Source organism: Nycticebus coucang, chromosome 18 (genome assembly GCF_027406575.1).
Source record: "Nycticebus coucang isolate mNycCou1 chromosome 18, mNycCou1.pri, whole genome shotgun sequence".
NCBI lineage: Eukaryota > Metazoa > Chordata > Mammalia > Primates > Lorisidae > Nycticebus > Nycticebus coucang.
This window is the reverse complement of record NC_069797.1, coordinates 40,598,540-40,617,307: the sequence shown is the minus strand read 5'-3', so window position 1 is coordinate 40,617,307 and position 18,768 is coordinate 40,598,540. Positions and strand designations below refer to the sequence as shown.

Here is an 18,768-nt window from a genome sequence, read left to right as displayed (position 1 = left end):
ACATTAACATGAATATCCAGCCATTAGATGGTGATAACATTTATGTCCCTCTTCTTCTGAGCATGTGGTAGTTCCCCACTCCCTTCCAGCAGTTAAAGATTTTTTTGCAGCGGTTTTTATGGCTTTCCAGTAACATATTAATATGTACCTAATTTGACCTGGCCTCTATTGTGACTAACGGCTTATGCCCAAGAATGTGCTGAGTTTGTAGTATGTTTTCCTTGCACATGGTAAAGTTAATTGGTGCTCTTGGAGAATGAATCTAGACCTTCCTTGTTCTTTTTTTTTTTTTTTTTTTGGAGATAGAGTCTCCAGTTGTTGCCCTGGGTAGAGTGCTATGGCATTATAGCTCCCAGCAACCTCCAACTCTTGGGCTCAAGCGATCCTATTGCCTCAGTTTTTCCATTTTTAGTAGAGACAGGGCCTCGCTTTTGCTCAGGTTAGTCTTTATTTATTTATTTATTTTTATTTTTATTTTTATTGTTTTTGCAGTTTTTGGCCGGGGCTGGGTTTGAACCCACCACCTCTGGCATATGGGGCCGGTGCCTTACTCCGTTGAGCCACAGGCGCCACCTCACCTTCCTTGTTCTTTTTCTGAAGAGTTCTGAAATTCCTGTTTTCACCACTTGATCTAAGTGTTAAGTGCCTGTAATATAAACTAAACTTCCTGCCTTCTAAGACACTGTATTATTTATATTGTATATATAAATTCAAAAGCATTTGGTAAAATTGAGTCCAAGAGGGAAGCAAAATAGTATTTGTTTCTTTTTAACTATGTGCACTTAAGATAAACATTTATGATATTTAAGATAAACGTTTTAACACATTTATTAAAATGGCATTTTAAATGGTATTTCTAGGCCTGTTGCTGTAGCTCATGCTAGCACTCTGGGAGGCCGAGGCAGGTGGATTGCTTGAGGTCAGGAGTTCGAGACCAGCCTGAGCAAGAGTGAGACCCTGTCTCTAAAAATCAGCCAGGGCCAGGTGCAGTGGCCCCGTCTCTACTAAAAACAGAAAAACTAGCTGGGTGTTGTGGTTGGTGCCTGTAGTCCCAGCTACTTGGGAGGCAGAAGCAAGAGAATTGCTTGAACCCAGGAGTTTGAGGTTGGTGTGAGCTATGATGCCACGGCACTCTACCCAGGGCAACAGAGATAAATAAATAAATACATAAATAGCAGTTCTAAAATATCAGTCAGAGTGTATAATTAGAAATCCTGCCATTTTGGATTACTATAGAAATGCTCTGTAGTTAGTATTTTTGTGAAGTGTTATGCCCAGAACTGAACTTGATTCTTGAGATGGTCTAAAAGCCCCTAGAGGAACATACTAACCAGATAGCTCTGTTTTCTGGACATTATCTCCTCTATTATTTTGATAATTTTACATTAAATATGCAGTTTTGTTTTAAGGAAAAAAATAAACAGTTTTGTCTTAGTAAATATATAATTACAGTAGACTCTCTGTAAGTTGACCACCCAAGGCACTCTAATAATCTGGTCAACATATGGAGTGGTCAGCTAAGGAATTTGGCCTGTTGTACTGAAATATACAGGTAGTGCATTCCAGTCTGTGAAAATTAGGTCAGCCTAAGGAGGCAGCCAAAGGGTCTACTGAATATAACACTTTATAGTACTTACCATGTTCCAAGCACTATTTGTGTTCTAAATTTTTTAACAAATACAGGGTATTCACAAAAGTTCGTGTGCAGTTTACTATGTTAAACTATTTTAAATTGTACACGAACTTTATGTCCACTATATATTCTTAACAATTTTATGTATCTATTAAATGTTTTTATATGAATTGTACAAATTTGTATTACATTTCTCTTAGCGTAAGAATCTTCCCCCCCAAAAAAAACTTTCCTGATATTACTGTGTAATCATACTGACTTTGAATCATTTGCATTAAGTTCATCAAATACTAAGTTCATCACAATATATTCATCAAATATAATGAAGTAGAAATTAAAATTGAATTAAAAATTTAAAGTCATATTTTGTTTTTTATTTCAGCTTTACCAACAAGGACGCTTATGTCAACTGGGAAGTGAATTTTGTGAATTGGAAGTTTTTGCTAAAGTATTGAGAGCTTTGGATAAAAGGTAAATTTTTAAAACTATGGTAAAATATACATAATACAATTTTATGTATTTTAACCATTTTTAAGTGTACAATTCAGTGACATTAAGTACATTCACATTGTTGTACAAACATCAACATCATCCATTTGCAGAACTTGTTCATCATCTCACAAAAAACTGTACCCATTAAATAATAACTCATCCTTCCTTCCTCTCCTCAGCCCCAACCACTACTGTACTTTTTGTCTCTACGAGTTTGACTACTCTGGTACTCCATATAAGTGGGATTCTATAATATTTACTCTTTTGTGTCTGTCTGATTTCATTCAGCATAATGTTATTAAAGTTTATCTGTGTGGTAGCATGTGTCATGTTTTTTCATTTGTTTTTATGGCTGGATAATATCTCATTGTATGCATGTACCCCATTTTGTTTATCCATTCATTTGTTGATGGATGCAAATATTGTACATGCAAGTATAACAGAGATTGTTTCCATCACGTGGCTAGTGTGAATAATACTGCTGAGAACATGAGTGTGCAAGTATCTTTTCGAGCTCCTGCTTTCATTTATTTTGGTTATGTACCCAGAGGTGGAATTTGGGATCATATGGTAATTCTATTTTCATTTTCATTTATTTTTTATTTTTATTTTATTTTATTTTTTGAGACAGAGTCTCACTTTGTTGCCCTCAGTAGAGTGCCGTGGCATCACAGCCCACAGCAACCTCAAACTCATGGACTTAGGTGTATCTCTTACCTCAGCCTCCCAAGTAGCTGGGACTACAGGCACCTGCCACAATGCCTGGTCTCGCTCTGGCTCAGGCTGGTCTCGAACTTGTGAACTCAGGCAATCCACCCACCTCAGCCTCCCAGAGTGCTAGGATTACAGGTGTCAGCCACCCGCCCAGTGTTCTTTTTTTGTTTTTTAAGAGGTACAGGCTCTTACTATGTTGCCCAATGAACTCCTGTGCTGGAACTATAGATGGGCACCACCTTGCCTGACTACTGTAACATTTTTAATTTTTTCAGGAATGGCCATACTGTTTTCCATAAATTCATTTTTAAGTAACACTTATTTTTTTAACCAGTTTCTTTTGTGATTTGGAAAATACTTTATAGATATGATCATATTAGAAAACTTACAATGGCTAACATAATCTTACCTTAATACATACAGTGCCAAAGTAATTCTGATATTAAAATAATAAGTATTATGTTACGTTGTTTGCAGTTGTTACTGGAACCCCAAAAGCTCTGATACGTCTTCTTCCAGTTACTACTTCCCTTTTCCTAGGGTAACCACTAGGTTCGTTCACCTGTTTTAGAAATTCATAGTAAGTAGTCATACAGTTTGTACCCTTTTCTTTCTGACTTTTTTGGTCAATATTATGAGAATCACTCGTGTTGTGTGCAATTGTAGTTTGTTCATTCTTATTACTGTATGTGTGTAGTGCTTCATCATGTGACTATGTCAGCCTTTGTTCGTTCTGTATATTGATGGACATTTAGGTTGTAACTGGTGTTTGGCTTTTATAAACAGTTCTGTGGACATTCTTGTACATGTCCTTTCATGAACATATGTCTGCACATCTATTAGACATATATCTAGAAGCAGAATTTGAAAGCAATTTAAGACTTTAACAACTTGAGCAGTGCCCACCAGCGTGATACAGATTATAGTAAAAATATTGTCACTGAACTTGTACAGCTCAAACACATAATTTGGTGACAAAGGGTAGAGAATTTGTTCTGCCTACCTCCATCCTCTTTGGAAAGTTAACACTCTGACAGTTTATTTTTTTGAGTTCAAGAAAAGACTGAATTCATCTTCCCCATTGGAGGTATTACGTAGTAGGAGCTGCAGAGGGATGATCTGGCCTCTAATTATACACAGTGTATTATTTAGTGTTCTTCTATAAATTTACTTTAACTACCATTTCTTTTTCCTAACTCACATTTCTAGGAAAATAAGAATATAGTTTCACAAAATAATGCTAATCTCTACTAATATTTCAAAGTTGTTTCATTTGTTCAGTAAATTAACTACATCTGTATTTGTTGAATACCTTGTATGTGCCAGGTACTGTTCTAGATGCTATAGGCGCAGCAGTGAATAAGATCTATAAGGCCCTTTCATGGAGTTTGTTTTAGAGAGAGATAAGATAATAAATAAGTAAATAAATAGCACAATTTCAGTGTTCAAGTTAACTTTGAAACGTGGCCTGTGCACTAAGATTACAGAGAAACTACTTGGTTGATTAATTAAAATTAGTAAAACCATAATATACAGCTTCTCAATTTTGGTAAAGAAGACTATAGAAAAACCTTTAAAAAGCATTCCTTAAGGAAAGTTCAGCTTTCTGGGATTTGAATTTCTCTGTGCAATTCTAAATCTGTCTTTTGTAAGATTTAGTGGAATGCCTCTTTTTCATCTCTTAGGTTATCTTTCACCAAGTCCAAATCCCTTGGTAAGTGTTTTATATATTTGTGAAACTAAAAGCATGTAATTTGACCTTTTCCCCCCTCTTTATTCAAAGCAGTTACAATTTTGTTTTTTCAAGATTTTGTTTTTTTTGGAACTGTGATTCACACACCATAAAATTCACCATTTTAAATTGTTCCATTCAGTTATTCACAAAGTTTTTCAGCCATCGCCACTGCTAATCATAGAACATTTTATCACTCCAAAAAGAAACCATTAACAGTCACACTGTATTTCCTCTTACCCTCAGTCTTTGGCTGATCATTAATCTACTTTCTGTCTCTATGGATTTGCCTGTTCTAGATATTTCATATAAATGGAATCATATATGGTCTTTTGTGACTGATTCACTTAGCATAATGTTTTCAAAGTTCATTCATGTTGTTGCTTGAGTAATTTTCCATTGTGAATATAATATGTTTTGTTTTTCCAGTCATCTCTTGGTGAATATTTGGGTTGTTTCCACCTTTTGGCTATTATGAGTGATACTGCTGTGAACATTTCTTAGTCAAGATTTAGTATGGATATTCTGACTTCTCTTGGGTATTATACCTAGGATGTATGTGTATGTGTATATATATATGGTAACACTATGTTTAACACTATGTTTTTGAACTGTCATAGCAGCTGCACCATTTTACATTCCCACCACTAGTGTATGAGTTTGGCCACATCTTGCCAACACTTAAGAAATACATATTGCTGGGCATGATGTCCCATGCCTATAGTCCCATTACTTTGGATGACCAAGGGAGAGGATCAGTTGAGGCCGGATGTTCAAGACCAGTATAGGCACCATAGTGAGACCTCCATCTTTATAAAAAACTCGGCATGGTGCTGTGTACCTAAAGTCATAACTATTTGGGAGGCCGAGGCAGGAGGATTGCTTGAGGCCAGGGGTTTGAGGTTGGAATGAGCTGTGTGCCACTGCGCTCCACCCTGGGAAACTGAGTGAGACCTGTCTCCTTTAAAAGAAAGATTTTTTTTTTTTTTTTTGAGAGAGAGTCTCAAGCTGTCGCCCTGGGTTAGTGTGCCATGGCATTATAGCTCACAGAAACCTCCAACTCTTGGGCTCAAGAGAGCCTTTTGCCTCAATTTTTCTATTTTTAGTAGAGACAGGGTCTCGCATTTTGCTCAGGCTGGTCTCAAACCTGTGAGCTCAAGCTATCCACCCGACTTGGCCTCCCAGAGTGCTAGGATTACAGGCATGAACCACCTCGTCTGGTCTCTTAAAAATTTTTTTGAAAATTATTAATAGCCAACCAGGAAGGGTGGTTCATGCCTAGCACTCTGGGAGGTTGAGACAGAGAATTGCTTCAGGTCAGGAGTTTAAGACTAGCCTGAGCAAGAGCCAGATCCCATCTGTACTAAAAATAGAAAAATAAGACGGGCTAATTTTTGGTAGGTGAGTGTTGTCCATGCTACTTGGGAGGCAGGAGGATTGCTTGAACTCAGGAGTTTGAGGTTACTGTGAGCTAGGCTGACACCATGGCACTCCAGCCTGTGTAATAGAATGAGACTGTCTCAAAAAAAAAAAAAAAAAGGAAAAGAAAATAAAATTGTTATTAGTCATTCTAATTCTGTTGGCTGTGAAGTGGTATCTTATTGTGATTTTGATTTACATTTTCCTAATCACTAATGATGTGAAGCATCTTATTTGTATTCTCCATTTGTATATGTTCTTATGTATATGTTTGAGAAAAGTCTCAAATCCATTCCCCATTTTTAATTGGGTTATTTGTCTTTTTATTGTTGTGTTGTAATTCCATTTTTAAAGCTAATTTTAGAAGTTAGCTTCATCCTTCATTGCCATCATGTTATACACTATACTTCTGAGTGTTACAGAAGCACTCAATGATCCCTTGAGTAAAGATATTGGGCTAAAATTTGAGTTATTATAGCCTCATTATTCTTGAGGAAAAACATTTGTACCTAGTTCCTCCTGGAAAATAATGGTGTTGTGATTTAAAAGAAAAGCAGCTAACACTTTCTAAAGGACAAAAAGAAGTTACCTCCATAAAATAAGCCTTTTTCTTCTCTTTCAGACATTTGCTTCATCATTGTTTTCAGGCTTTGATGGATCATGGTGTTAAAGTTGCTTCTGTCTTGGCTTACTCATTCAGTAGACGGTGCTCTTATATAGCAGAATCAGATGCTGCAGTAAAGGAAAAAGCCATTCAAGTTGGGTTTGTTTTAGGTAAGTAATGATAAAATAGAAGAGTACTTTGTTCTGTGATAGACTCAGGATTAAACCAGCTTAGAGTTAAAGAATTCTGGGCGGCGCCTGTGGCTCAGTCGGTAAGGCGCCAGCCCCATATACCGAGGGTGGTGGGTTCAAACCCGGCCCCAGCCAAACTGCAACCAAAAAATAGCCGGGCGTTGTGGCGGGCGCCTGTAGTCCCAGCTACTCGGGAGGCTGAGGCAAGAGAATCGCTTGAGGCCAGGAGTTGGAGGTTGCTGTGAGCTGTGTGAGGCCATGGCACTCTACCAAGGGCCATAGAGTGAGACTCTGTCTCTACAAAAAAAAAAAAAAAAAAAAATTAAAGAATTCTTTGAGGATTTTACCCAAAGTCTTTGTAAAGAAGTTATGAGAACAATATCACATGAACTACTTTAGTAGTGATTTATTGAACATTAGTCTTGTGTCAAGCTCTATATGAAGCATTTAAATGGTATCTTTCTAAATATTCATGACATTCCAATGAAGTAATGATTACAGAAAAGTTGAATAATTGGCTCAAGTCACATAACTGGTAGTGGAGCGAAGTTTAGAATCCTGTGTCTGTTATGATTCCAAAGCACTTATCTTTCTATCATGTCACGCTGCCACCAATCTCTTTCACCTGCTTAGTCTAGTCTGGGGGGTGTCCAACCTTTTTTCTTCTCTGCTACAAATTAAAAAAATAAGACTTGATTTGGGGCTCAGCACCTATAGCTTAGCAGCTAGAGTACCAGCCACATACTCCGGAGCTGGCGGGTTCAAAGCCAGCCCAGGCATGCCCAACAACAATGATAACTACAACCAAAAAAATAGCCAGGCGTTGTTGGTGGGTGCCTGTAGTCCCAGCTACTTGGGAGGCTGAGGCAAGAGAATCACTTAAGCCCAAGAGTTGGAGATTGCTGTGAGCTGTAATGCCACAGTACTCTACCCAGGGCAATAGCTTGAGACTCTGTCTCAAAACAAACAAACAAAAACAACAAAATAAAAGAGTTGATTTGGGCTGCATATTAAGTACAGAAACAACTAACAACAGTTGATGAGGAAAAGAAAAAGTCCACGCTTACTTCTCAGGATATATGACATCACAGATAAGCAAAAGCAAGCCTCAAAAAATCTGCATGTTGCCCACAGGCTGCAGGTTGGACACCCCTGTGTAGGCTACAGCATAGGAGGACTTAAAATCCTTTGGGAGCTGCACTTTTCCCATCTCTAAAATGAGGATTATTATGTTTCTTCATGGAGACATTAGAGGATAGTGAAAACAAATGTAAAAGGAGTTAGAAAAGGTTTTGTATGCTATGCATGTAGAAAAATACTGTTTAATGTTGTATAACATTTTTATGGTTTTCACAAATTTATATAGATATATTTCAAGCAACTAGATATCAAGTTGCTGCTTTTTTTCTTTATTTAAAGTTTTTTTAAAAATTGTATTTTGAAACAATGGAGTGTTTGTGGCCTGGCTCTTGGTGGCTCAGGCCTGTAATCCTAGCACTCTGAGGGGCTGAGGCTGAAGGATTGCTTGAGCTCAGGAGTTTGAGACTAGCCTGAGCGAGTTTGAGACTGCCCTGCCTCTACTAACAGAATAGAAAAATTAGCCTGGCATTGTGGTGGGTGCCTGTAGTTCAAGCTGCTTGGGAAGCTGAGGCAGGAGGATTGCTTAAACCCAGGAGTTTGAGGTGGCTGTGAGCTAGGCTGATGCTCTGGCGTTCTAACCTGGATAATAGAGTGAGTTTCTGTCTTGAAAAAAGAAACCCAATGGAGTATTTGTGATCTTGGTAAATGTTAATGATGACATCCCCTTACTTAATAAATGGTAATGTAAATATCTGTGTGGGAGAAATTTAATATCAAGGAAGGTTCATTGATGTCCTCTGTCATCTTAAAATATACCAATTTGGCCATTGTAGTAAGCTGGATAGATAGCTTGGAGAGAGAACCAAGTCCCAGCAAACTCATGTTATCAGTCTAATTCTAAAATTATCCGGTGAGTAAATAAATATTATACCAGCAATACATAGATAGTGATAGAGATAATTTTTTAAAATTAACAGCCTTAGGTTTTTTTTTTTTTTTTGAGGCGAAGTCTCAGTCTATTACACAGGCTAAAGTGCCTAGCTGACAGCAACTTCAGACTCCTGGGTTCAAGCAATCCTCCTGCCTCAGCCTCCCAAGCAGCCTCCTAAGTAAAATGCCCCACTAATTTTCCTATTTTTAGTAGAGAGTGGGTCTGGCTCTTGGTTAGGCTGGCCTCCAACTTTTGAGCTAAAGCAGTCCTCACACCTCAGCCTCCCAGAGTGCTGGGATTATAGGCATGAGCCACCATACCTGGCCAAGATGATAACAGCCTTATTGAGATGTAATTCGCATACCATACATTTCATCCATGGAATGTATACAGTTCTTTGGCTTTCAGTGCATTCACTGAATTGTGCAAACATCACTACAGGAAGTTTTAAAATGTCACCACCCCAAAAAGAAACCCAGACCCGTTTGCAGTCATTCCTTATTTCACTCCAACCCCAGGAAACCGTCAGTTTACTTTCTGTCTCTATAAATGTGCCTGTTCCAGACATTTTATATGAATGGACTCATAAAATATATGGTCTTTGTGACTGGCTATTCAGCATAATATTTTCAAGGTCCATCCATGTTGCAGAGAGAGAATTTTTTAAGAATTTTTAACAAAACAGAGAACTAAAAAGACAAAAAGGGAACATGAAGGTATTATGGACATATCAACTGCAAAAGTCAACTACCACTCTAGGGTAGTTGAACAGGGGTTATTAGAATTATTAAAATTTGTGAGTTCAATGAAGTGCTTTGTAGAGCTAGTATGCTGCTAGGCTGGGCTGGTACTGGTGGTTCCTTGAGCTCTGATAAAAGGGCCCATGTGGTGCTGTGAAACTGATTTTGGAAGTGTTGGAAAATTGCAGCTTGTCTTGACTATTGCTTCCTGGAATGAACCTTGGGATGTTAGGGTCAGGGGGAGCTGTGCTGACAGAAACAGGAAGGAGTGTCTCTTGCTCTTCCAGTCTTGCAGCCCCTTTCTCTAGCACCTCCCTTTGCCAGAGCCTAACAAGGAGCCTGCTAGCAAGGGAAAAATGTGGTTTGTGGAGTCCTTGCCTCAGCATCATAAAACAGTCTAGAAGGATGATATGAAGCTGAGAGACAAGATGCTAATAATCAGGATAACACAATATGTTGGGATAATGAGTAGAAGGCTGCTTAGTATAAATATGTATAATAACGTTGTTATTCTAGTGACTTGGTAAGGACCCTCAAATGTTGTGCAGCAAAGTTGTTTTCAATGAATAAAACCAAATTTGTTTATTTACATGTAGCTTTAACAGAACTTAAAACATGGGTCTGAGAAAAATATTTCGTTGACTCAGACATTATTGACACTATTAAGGCACACCATTTTTTTTTTGTATAGCAAAGAAAAATGCTGCCAATTACTGTAATACACCATTAGTTTTATGCTGTATCTATTTTTAGCACTTTAAGATATGCAAAAAACACATCTTTCAGGATTGAAGAAATATAGAATGTCACTTTGTGTTTTGCAGTTATTGTAACTAATCCTGATAACACTAAGGAAGTGTTCTTCATAATAGCAAGTGTAGGGTAGTAATTACAGACTTAGCTTCTGAAGTCATGGATTCAAATCTTTCTGCTTACCAGCTTTTGTAAAGTTTGGATTCTCTGGCCTCAAGTTTTTCATCTGTTAAATTGAGGCAGTAATTGCATTTAGGTTGAAGATGTGTTGTGAAACTTAAAAGGGAGAATTTATACAGAATGGTTACCAACATACAAAGTGGTTTGCACAATGTAGTAAAAACGTATTAAGAGTTAGTCTTTATTACAAATCAAGATCCTCAGACAGTATTTGGAGGGAATGATGTAAGGACAGAAATTTAATTTCTTGCTAAAAAAATAAGCAAGCATCACCATCTTTTTTATCTGTGTATCCTTGGTGATGTGCTGCTCTGCTAAGAAAATTATTCAGATTTCTTTACCTTTTTGGGGATTGGATATTGGGAAATTGAAAAGTTACATATACACTGCAAAATGAAAATAATAGAATAATAATAACTTAGTGGATCACTAGCTAGAAAATGTCAATTAGGCTGTGGAGTATTATTAGAGAGTTAATAATATTCTTAACTTCTTATTCAAATTCTCAACTTTGATCCTAATCCCCTGAGTTCAAAACTTCACAATTAATATCTTCGTTTTAGGCTAGCTTCAGGACTTTAACATTATTAGGTTGTATTGGTTTAGGCATGTCATGTCAGGCAGTTTTTTAATTTTCTAAAGTTACTGTTTGTTTTTTTCTTGTTCTGTAGGTGGCTTTCTCTCAGATGCAGGCTGGTACAGCGATGCTGAGAAAGTTTTTCTTTCCTGCCTTCAGTTGTGTACTCTACATGATGAGATGCTTCATTGGTTTCGTGCCGTAGAATGTTGTGTGAGGTGAGTTTGAACAAGTCCTACGATTATATGCTGTAACAGCATTTTGTGGCTTTCACGGTTTTAGTATTTCTAGGTATACACCAACACTTGAATAAATCTCTGAGGTGACATTTATATGTTACAGTTTTATAGTCTATCCTCTTGCTTCCCATTTCCTGCTATAGACGGCTTAGCTTTGAGCTGAGGATTATGAAACTGGCTGTGCTCCTATATATCTTCTTGCTTTGTCATAGAACTTGTTTATTCATTCAATAAATATCTAGTGACTCCTTGTTATGTACTAGGAACTGTGGTATCCACTGGAAACTAGGAAGCTCTAGCAATGTACTTGTTTCTTGGATGTTACTTTTTACCCCTGCTTTGTCATGTTCCTATATTATATATAACAAGATTAATATTTTACTTATAAATCACTTTTCTTTGAAGATACATTGAATGTCTTTTTTAACAGATGTACTTAAAGGCAAGCATATTTAGAATTCTGTTTTTATTATCTCTTTTTCTGTACATGTAACATTTATCATTAGCTAGGTAGGTTTTCTCTGTCCCCCAATTTGACTTGACATCTCTTTTTTTTTTTTTTTTTTTTTGTAGAGACAGGGTCTCACTTTATGGCCCTCAGTAGAGTGCCGTGGCCTCACACAACTCATAGCAACCTCCAACTCCTGGGCTTAAGCGATTCTCTTGCCTCAGCCTCCCGAGTAGCTGGGACTACAGGTGCCCGCCACAACACCCGGCTATTTTTTGGTTGCAGTTTGGCCGGGGCTGGGTTTGAACCCGTCACCCTCGGTATATGGGGCCGGCGCCTTACCGACTGAGCCACAGGCACTGTCCTGACTTGACATCTCTTAAAAAGAGTTTATAATATAAAACTAAAGGAAAATAAAAATAAAATCAAAAAATAAAACAATGGTTATCTTTTATCCTAAGTTAACCAAAGTTTTGAGAATTTACTGAATTTACAGTCTTCTATTTTTAAGGAATTAAGGGACATATTTCCCAGGTATTTTAGAGATGAGTTAAATCCATATTCCTTCAGAGCTAGAATATAGATTTTTCTATAAAACCATTTTTTTTTTTTTTTTGCAACAGAGTCTTACTTTGTTGTTTTTGGTAGACTACCATGCATCACAGCTCACAGAAACCTCAGACTCCTAGGCTCAAGTGATTCTCTTGCCTCAGCCTCCTGAGTAGCTGGGACTACAGACAGACATCTGACCCACCACCCCGGCTATTTTTAGAGATGGTATCTCATGCTTGCTCAGATTGGTCTGGAGCTCCTGAGCTTAGGCGATCTACCAGCCTCTGCCTCCCAGAGTGCTAGGATTACAAGCATTAAAACTGTTGTTGAGGCTTGGCGCCTGTAGCTCAGTGAGTAGGGCACCAGCCACGTACACCAAGACTGGTGGGTTCAAGCCTGGCCCAGGCCTGCTAAACAACAATGACAACTGCAACCAAAAAATAGTTGGGCATTGTGGCAGGCACCTATAGTCCCAGCTTCTAGGAAGGAAGAGGCAAGAGAATCGCTTAAGCCCAAACAGTTTGAGGTTGCTGTGAGCTGTGATACCACAGCACTCTACCGAAGGCAACATAGTGAGACTATGTCTCAAAAAAAAGGCAAAAAGTAAAAAACTATTGTTGATTTAAACTATTGTTGTTATTAAAATTGAGTAAAGCTTTTCTTCTCTCCCTCTGCTCCTCTCCTTTCCTCTTCCTTTCCCTCTTCCTTCTCCAGTTGGATGTTGGTCAGTTTTCAGTCTTTTGTGGCTTTCATTGCACTGTTTTTGTTTTGTTTTTTTTTTTTTTGTAGAGACAGAGTCTCACTTTATGGCCCTCGGTAGAGTGCCGTGGCCTCACACAGCTCACAGCAATCTCCAACTCATGGGCTTAAGCGATTCTCTTGCCTCAGCCTCCCAAGCAGCTGGGACTACAGGCGCCCACCACAACGCCCGGCTATTTTTTGGTTGCAGTTTGGCTGGGGCTGTGTTTGAACCCGCCACCCTCCTCGGTATATGGGGCCGGCGCCTTACCGACTGAGCCACAGGTGCCGCCCTCATTGCACTGTTTTATACAGGGTGTCTGTGTTACAAAATCATTCAAATCCTGGCGGGCATGATGGCTCACACTTGGAGTCCCAGCACTTTGAGAGGCTGAGGTGGAAGTTTGAGACCAGTCTGCGCAACATAGCAAGACTCTGTGTCGGTGAAAAATAAACAGATTAGCCAGGCATGGTGACGCATGCCTATAGTCCTAAAGTGGAGGATCACTTGAGCCCGAGTTCAAGGCTGCAATGAGCTATGATCATGCCAGCCTGGGTCACAGAGTGAGACTTCATCTCTCTTTAAACAACAACAACAGGGGGGAGGTTAGGGTGGAGAGAGGGTAATGGGTGGGGCCACACCTACAGTACATCTTAGAATGGGTACAGGCGAGACTTACTAAAGGCAGAATACAAATGTCTACATACAATAACTAAGAAAATGCCATGAAGGCTACGTTGAACAGTTTGATGAGAATATTTCAGATTGTATATGAAACCAGCACATTGTATCCCTTGATTGCACTAATGCAAACAGCTATGAGTTAACAATAAAAAAAAAAAAATAACAACAACAACAAAAAAAAACTAGTATAGGCTTCGCGTTTGTAGCACTGTGGTTACAGCCCCAGCCACATACATCAAGGCTGACAGGTTCAAACCAGGCCCAGGCCAGCTAATGACAACTGCAACAAAAAATAGCTGGGTGTTGTGGCGGGTGCCCGTAGTCCCAGGTACTTGGGAGGCTGAGGCAAGAGTATTGCTTAAGCCCAGGAGTTTAAGGTTACTGTGAGCCTTGACGCCATGGCACTCTACTGAGGGGGACAAGTGAGACTGTCTCAAAAAAAAAAAAATAATAATAATATAAAAATTCAAATCCAGCTGAGGCATGAAGATTTCTTGAGGCCAGAAGTTCAAGACCAGCCCGAGCAAGGGCAAGAGTTCATCTCTACACAAAATAGAAAAATCAGCCAGGTGTGGTAGTATGTACCTGTACTATTAGCTCCTTGGGAGACTGAGGATCACTTGAGCTCAGGAGTTCAAAGTTGCAGTGAGCTCTGATAATGCTACTCTACTCTTCTTGCCCAGGTGAGAAAAGGAAACTCTGTTTTGGTCCCTTTGTCTTGCAGGGGAAAAAAAATCAAATTTTGAAGTTAAATTTGTAATCTGCAAACTTAATTATAAATAGTATTTTTATTTTATTTTTTTTAGAGACAGAGTCTCACTTTATTGCCCTTGGTAGAGAGCCGTGATGTCATTACTACTCACAGCAACCTCCAACTCCTGGGCTTAGGCGATTCTCTTGCCTCAACCTCCTGAGTAGCTGGGACTACAGGCGCCCGCCATAACACCCAGCTATTTTTTGTTGCAGTTTGGCCGGGGTCAGGTTCAAACCTGCCACCCTCAGTATATGGGGCTGGCGCCCTACTCACTGAGCCACAGGCGCCACCCATAAATAGTGTTTTTTTTTTTTTTTTCATAAATAGTGTTTTTAAAGCTTATGATAATTTCCCTTGAATATTTTAGAAATATATGATAAACTGTAGGAATATTTGTGTGCAGAAGTTATAAAGAGATTGGTATTTGGGCCTATGATTTGTAGTATTGATAAATATAATCTCAGTCATCTTTCTTCTGCCTATTCTGTCTTTGTAGATATACATAGATGTCTAGACTATCCCAAATGGGATTTGAGGGATTAACTGGCTGTTTGTTTTTTTTTTTTTTTTTTTTGCTTTCTTACCTAGGCTGGAGTAGAGTACAGTAGCACTAATATAGCTCACTGCAACCTCAACTTCCCAGGATCAAGCGAGCCTACCTCAGATTTCCCCGTAGCTAGGATTACAGGCACGCATCACACCTGGCTAAAATTTTAGTTTAGGGGGCGGGGGAGTCTCACTATGTTACCCAGGCTAATCTTGAACTCCTGTCCTGGAAGGGGCCTCTTACCTTGACCTCTCAAAGTACTAGGATTACCTGACTATAGATTATTCTTTAAAGAAGTCTTAACCAAAAGATAAAGCACTTTTTTTTGTATGAGATTGATTTTTATTCACGGAGTCAGATTTAGTTCACCTAGGTACATGTTTCTTATGTCTAATGTTAAGGCTCTTGTATAACTTTTGCTTTAGCCTAACCAAAAGGTTCAGTTTTTTCCCACAGGACCAAGTCTCCTTTTCTCCTTGATAGTTTGTCATCTTTAGTATGGAGCTCATATCATTATGGTTGCAAGTGTTGATAAACAAGGAGAAAGGAGAAGGGCAAAAAGCTCATACCAGCTGAGTCTGCTTTTTTAGTATATGTGCTGCCGAAGCGAGCACTGAGTCTGCTTTTCTTCTTCTTCTTCTTTTCTAAATCAGAAAAAAAAAAAAACAGCTTTCCCAGAAGTCTAATCTTTTTGCTGCTTACTTGTCTTTTTTTTTTTTTTTTAAGAGACAGAGTATCACTTTGTCACCCTTGGTAGGGTGCCGTGGCTTCAGAGCTCACAGCAACCTCCAGCTCTTGGGCTTAGGCGATTCTCTTGCCTCAGCCTCCCAAGTAGCTGGGACTAAAGGCACCTGCCACAACGCCTGGCTATTTTTTTGCTGCAGTTTGGCTGGGGCCGGGTTCAAAGCCACCACCCTCGGAATATGGGGCTGGCGCCTACTCACTGAGCTATAGCACTGCCCTGCTTACTTGTCTTTTAAGCTGGGAAACTAGGACATAATTCTACACATCCTCCAATCTGTACATAAGGTAGTCTGGGGAGCACAATGTCTGAATAAATTCTTGGGCCTACATTAAGGTAGAAGAGGTGAGAAATATTGAATAGATATCTAACAATACAGTGAGTCTTTGCAATTAGCACTTATGACTTTACATTATTATCTAAACCAAGGAACAAAATTATTTACTTTAAAAATTCTTTTAAATTCTTCCTTTCTTTTATCTTGGTGTTTCACTTTGGATAATTTCTATTGCTATGTATTTTTTATTTTATTTTATTTTATTTTTTGAGATAGAGTCTTACTCTGTTGCGCAGGCTACAGAGCTGTGGCATTGGCCTTGAGGTCAAGCAATCCTCCTGTTTCAGCCTCCCAAGTTACCCAGATCTACAGGTGCCCACCACAATGCCCAACTAATTTTTCTATTTTAGTAGAAATGGGGTCTCGATCTTGCTCAGGCTAGTTTTGAACTCCTGAGCTCAAGGGATCCTCCAGTCTCAGCATCCCAGAGTACTAGGCATGAGCCACGATGCCTGGCTTCAAAGCTTTTTTTTTGTTAAATTGAGACAGTTTGTTGTCCTTGGTAGAGTGTTGTGGCATCATAGCTCACAGCAACCTCAGGCTTTTGGGCTCAAATGATCCTCTTGCCTCAGTCTCCCAAGTAGATGGGACTCTAGGTGCTAACCACAGTGCCCAGCTATTTTTTAGAAATGGGGTCTCACTCTTGCTCAAGCTGTCTCAAACTCCTGAGCTCAAGCAATCCACCCACCCCAGCCTCCCAGAGTCTCAAAGCTATTTTTAATACCAGCTTACTTCCTGTATACCAAGACAGTTTGCATCTACACAACTTTATTTGCCAGATTCTTAGTCACTATAAGTATGTTTATAGAATATATAATTTTTTCATCTTAAATTTAGTATTTTTTTAAAAGATTAAATTTTTCTGACTTAGCTTTTCAGTAAAGCAAAAAGAAATTGGAGGCATTAATTGACTGCATTTTGCAGAACAGATACTAATGAAATCCTTTGCCCAATCCCAGGAGCTTTGAGCCTGATGCAAGAGTAAGAGTATGCTTTTCAGTTTAATATCACAAAGCCAATTTCCAATCAAAGTGTCACAGAGCAAATGTTAGAGAACTTTCTTAGCCTTTCTTAGTAGTTGGTAAACCTGGTACCATTTTTCAGGCCTTTTGTATTCCCTTAGGGACTCAGCTTCTTTTCCTTTACTCATTTTGTTTAATAGCTCTGGATTTTTTTTTTTTTTTTTGCTTGTACATGACTGTAGCCAAACAAATTCAGAAAATACAACTATGAAGAAGAAAGTAAATGTTATCTATAACTACAATTACTGAATTGGTATATTTTTGAAAAATGACAAACTTAAAAGTAGATTCCCCAGCCCCTTTCCAGCTTCTCTGGAGTTAATCAGTCCATGTGAGTATGGACTGAGGTCAGGAGTTCTCTTGAGACCTCCAAAGGGGAGAGAGATTGCCTTTAGGTTTCTAAGAGTAGGGCAGAGCAACCTGACTTTTTATTTTAAATCATTTTCTACATTTATTATTATCTTTTAAACCATAGGCATGTATTGCTTTGCTCTTTATTTATTTTTAAGCTGAAAAAAAGAACTTCTTGAACTGGGGCGGGGTGAGGTATGTGTAAACACTTGGATCTAGAATGAAAGAGAACCCTATGTCCTGGGTAGTTTAATTTTCTGAAATCTAAAGATAAAAGAGAAATTAGAAGCTAGAGGAAAATGGCACTGTCTTAATTACTGACAGAAAATATCATACCTTACCAGCTTTTAGGCCAGAAGAAGGGATTTTTAAATGTACAAAGACCCTGGCTAGGCACCTGTAACGAACCCAGCCCGGGCCTGCCAAACAACAATGACAACCTCAACAACAACAAAAATAACCAGGCATTGTGGTGGGCGCCTCCCAGCTACTTGGGAGGATGAGGCAAGAGAATCTCTTAAGCCAAAGAGATTCCACGGCACTCTACCAAAGGTGACATAGTGAGACTGTGTCTCAAACAGAAAAAAAAATGTGCAAAGACCCAGTATACTCCATATACCTTATCTCAGGAATACTTGAGGAATTCTTCTAACCAAATAAAAGTTCAATAATAACAAATCTCAAAATAGGGGAAGATGGTATAGAAAAAGTGACAAGTAATAAGTATTACATATGTCTTTCGTGCAAATGGAGTGGAAAAAGAATGAAGAACAAGTTGGGAATCTCTAATAATTTTTATTTGTTTGTTTGTTTTTTGTTTTTTGAGACAGAGTCTCATTCTGTCACCCTGGATAGGGTGCTGTGGCTTCATCATAGCTCACAGCAACCTCAAACTCTTGGGCTTGAGCAGTCTTCTTGCCTCAGCCTCCCAAGTATCAGAGACTATAGGCATGCACCACTATGCACACCTAGTTTTTTTGTTATTGGTAGAGACAGAGTCTTGCTCTGGCTCAGTCTGGCCTCAAAACTGTTTTGTTTGTTTGTTTTTTAAATTGAGACAGAGTCTCACTTTGTCACTCTGCATAGAATGCTGTGGTGTCATAGCTCACAGCAATCTCAGTCTCTTGGCCTCAAGCAATCCCCTTGCCTCAGTCTCTGAAGTAACAGGGACTACAGGTGCCTGCCATAACATCCAGCTATTTTTAGACACAGGGTCTTACACTGGCTCAGGCTGGTCTTAAATTCCTGAGCTCAGGCAATCCACCTCGCCCACCCTTTAATACATCTTAAGTAAGGATCTTTTTCAA

The 18,768-nt window shown here is 38.8% G+C and overlaps 1 protein-coding gene across 1 annotated transcript in view; it reads left to right on the top strand.

Annotated features, from left to right (window-relative positions):
* Window positions 1-18,768, top strand: part of APPBP2 (amyloid beta precursor protein binding protein 2) — a 90,547-nt gene that overhangs the window by 32,224 nt on the left and 39,555 nt on the right. The window contains exons 2-4 of the mRNA XM_053570198.1: window positions 2,016-2,104; window positions 6,613-6,764; window positions 11,141-11,264. Coding sequence (XP_053426173.1) covers window positions 2,016-2,104; window positions 6,613-6,764; window positions 11,141-11,264 — 365 coding nt within the window. The remainder of the gene's footprint in view (window positions 1-2,015; window positions 2,105-6,612; window positions 6,765-11,140; window positions 11,265-18,768) is intronic.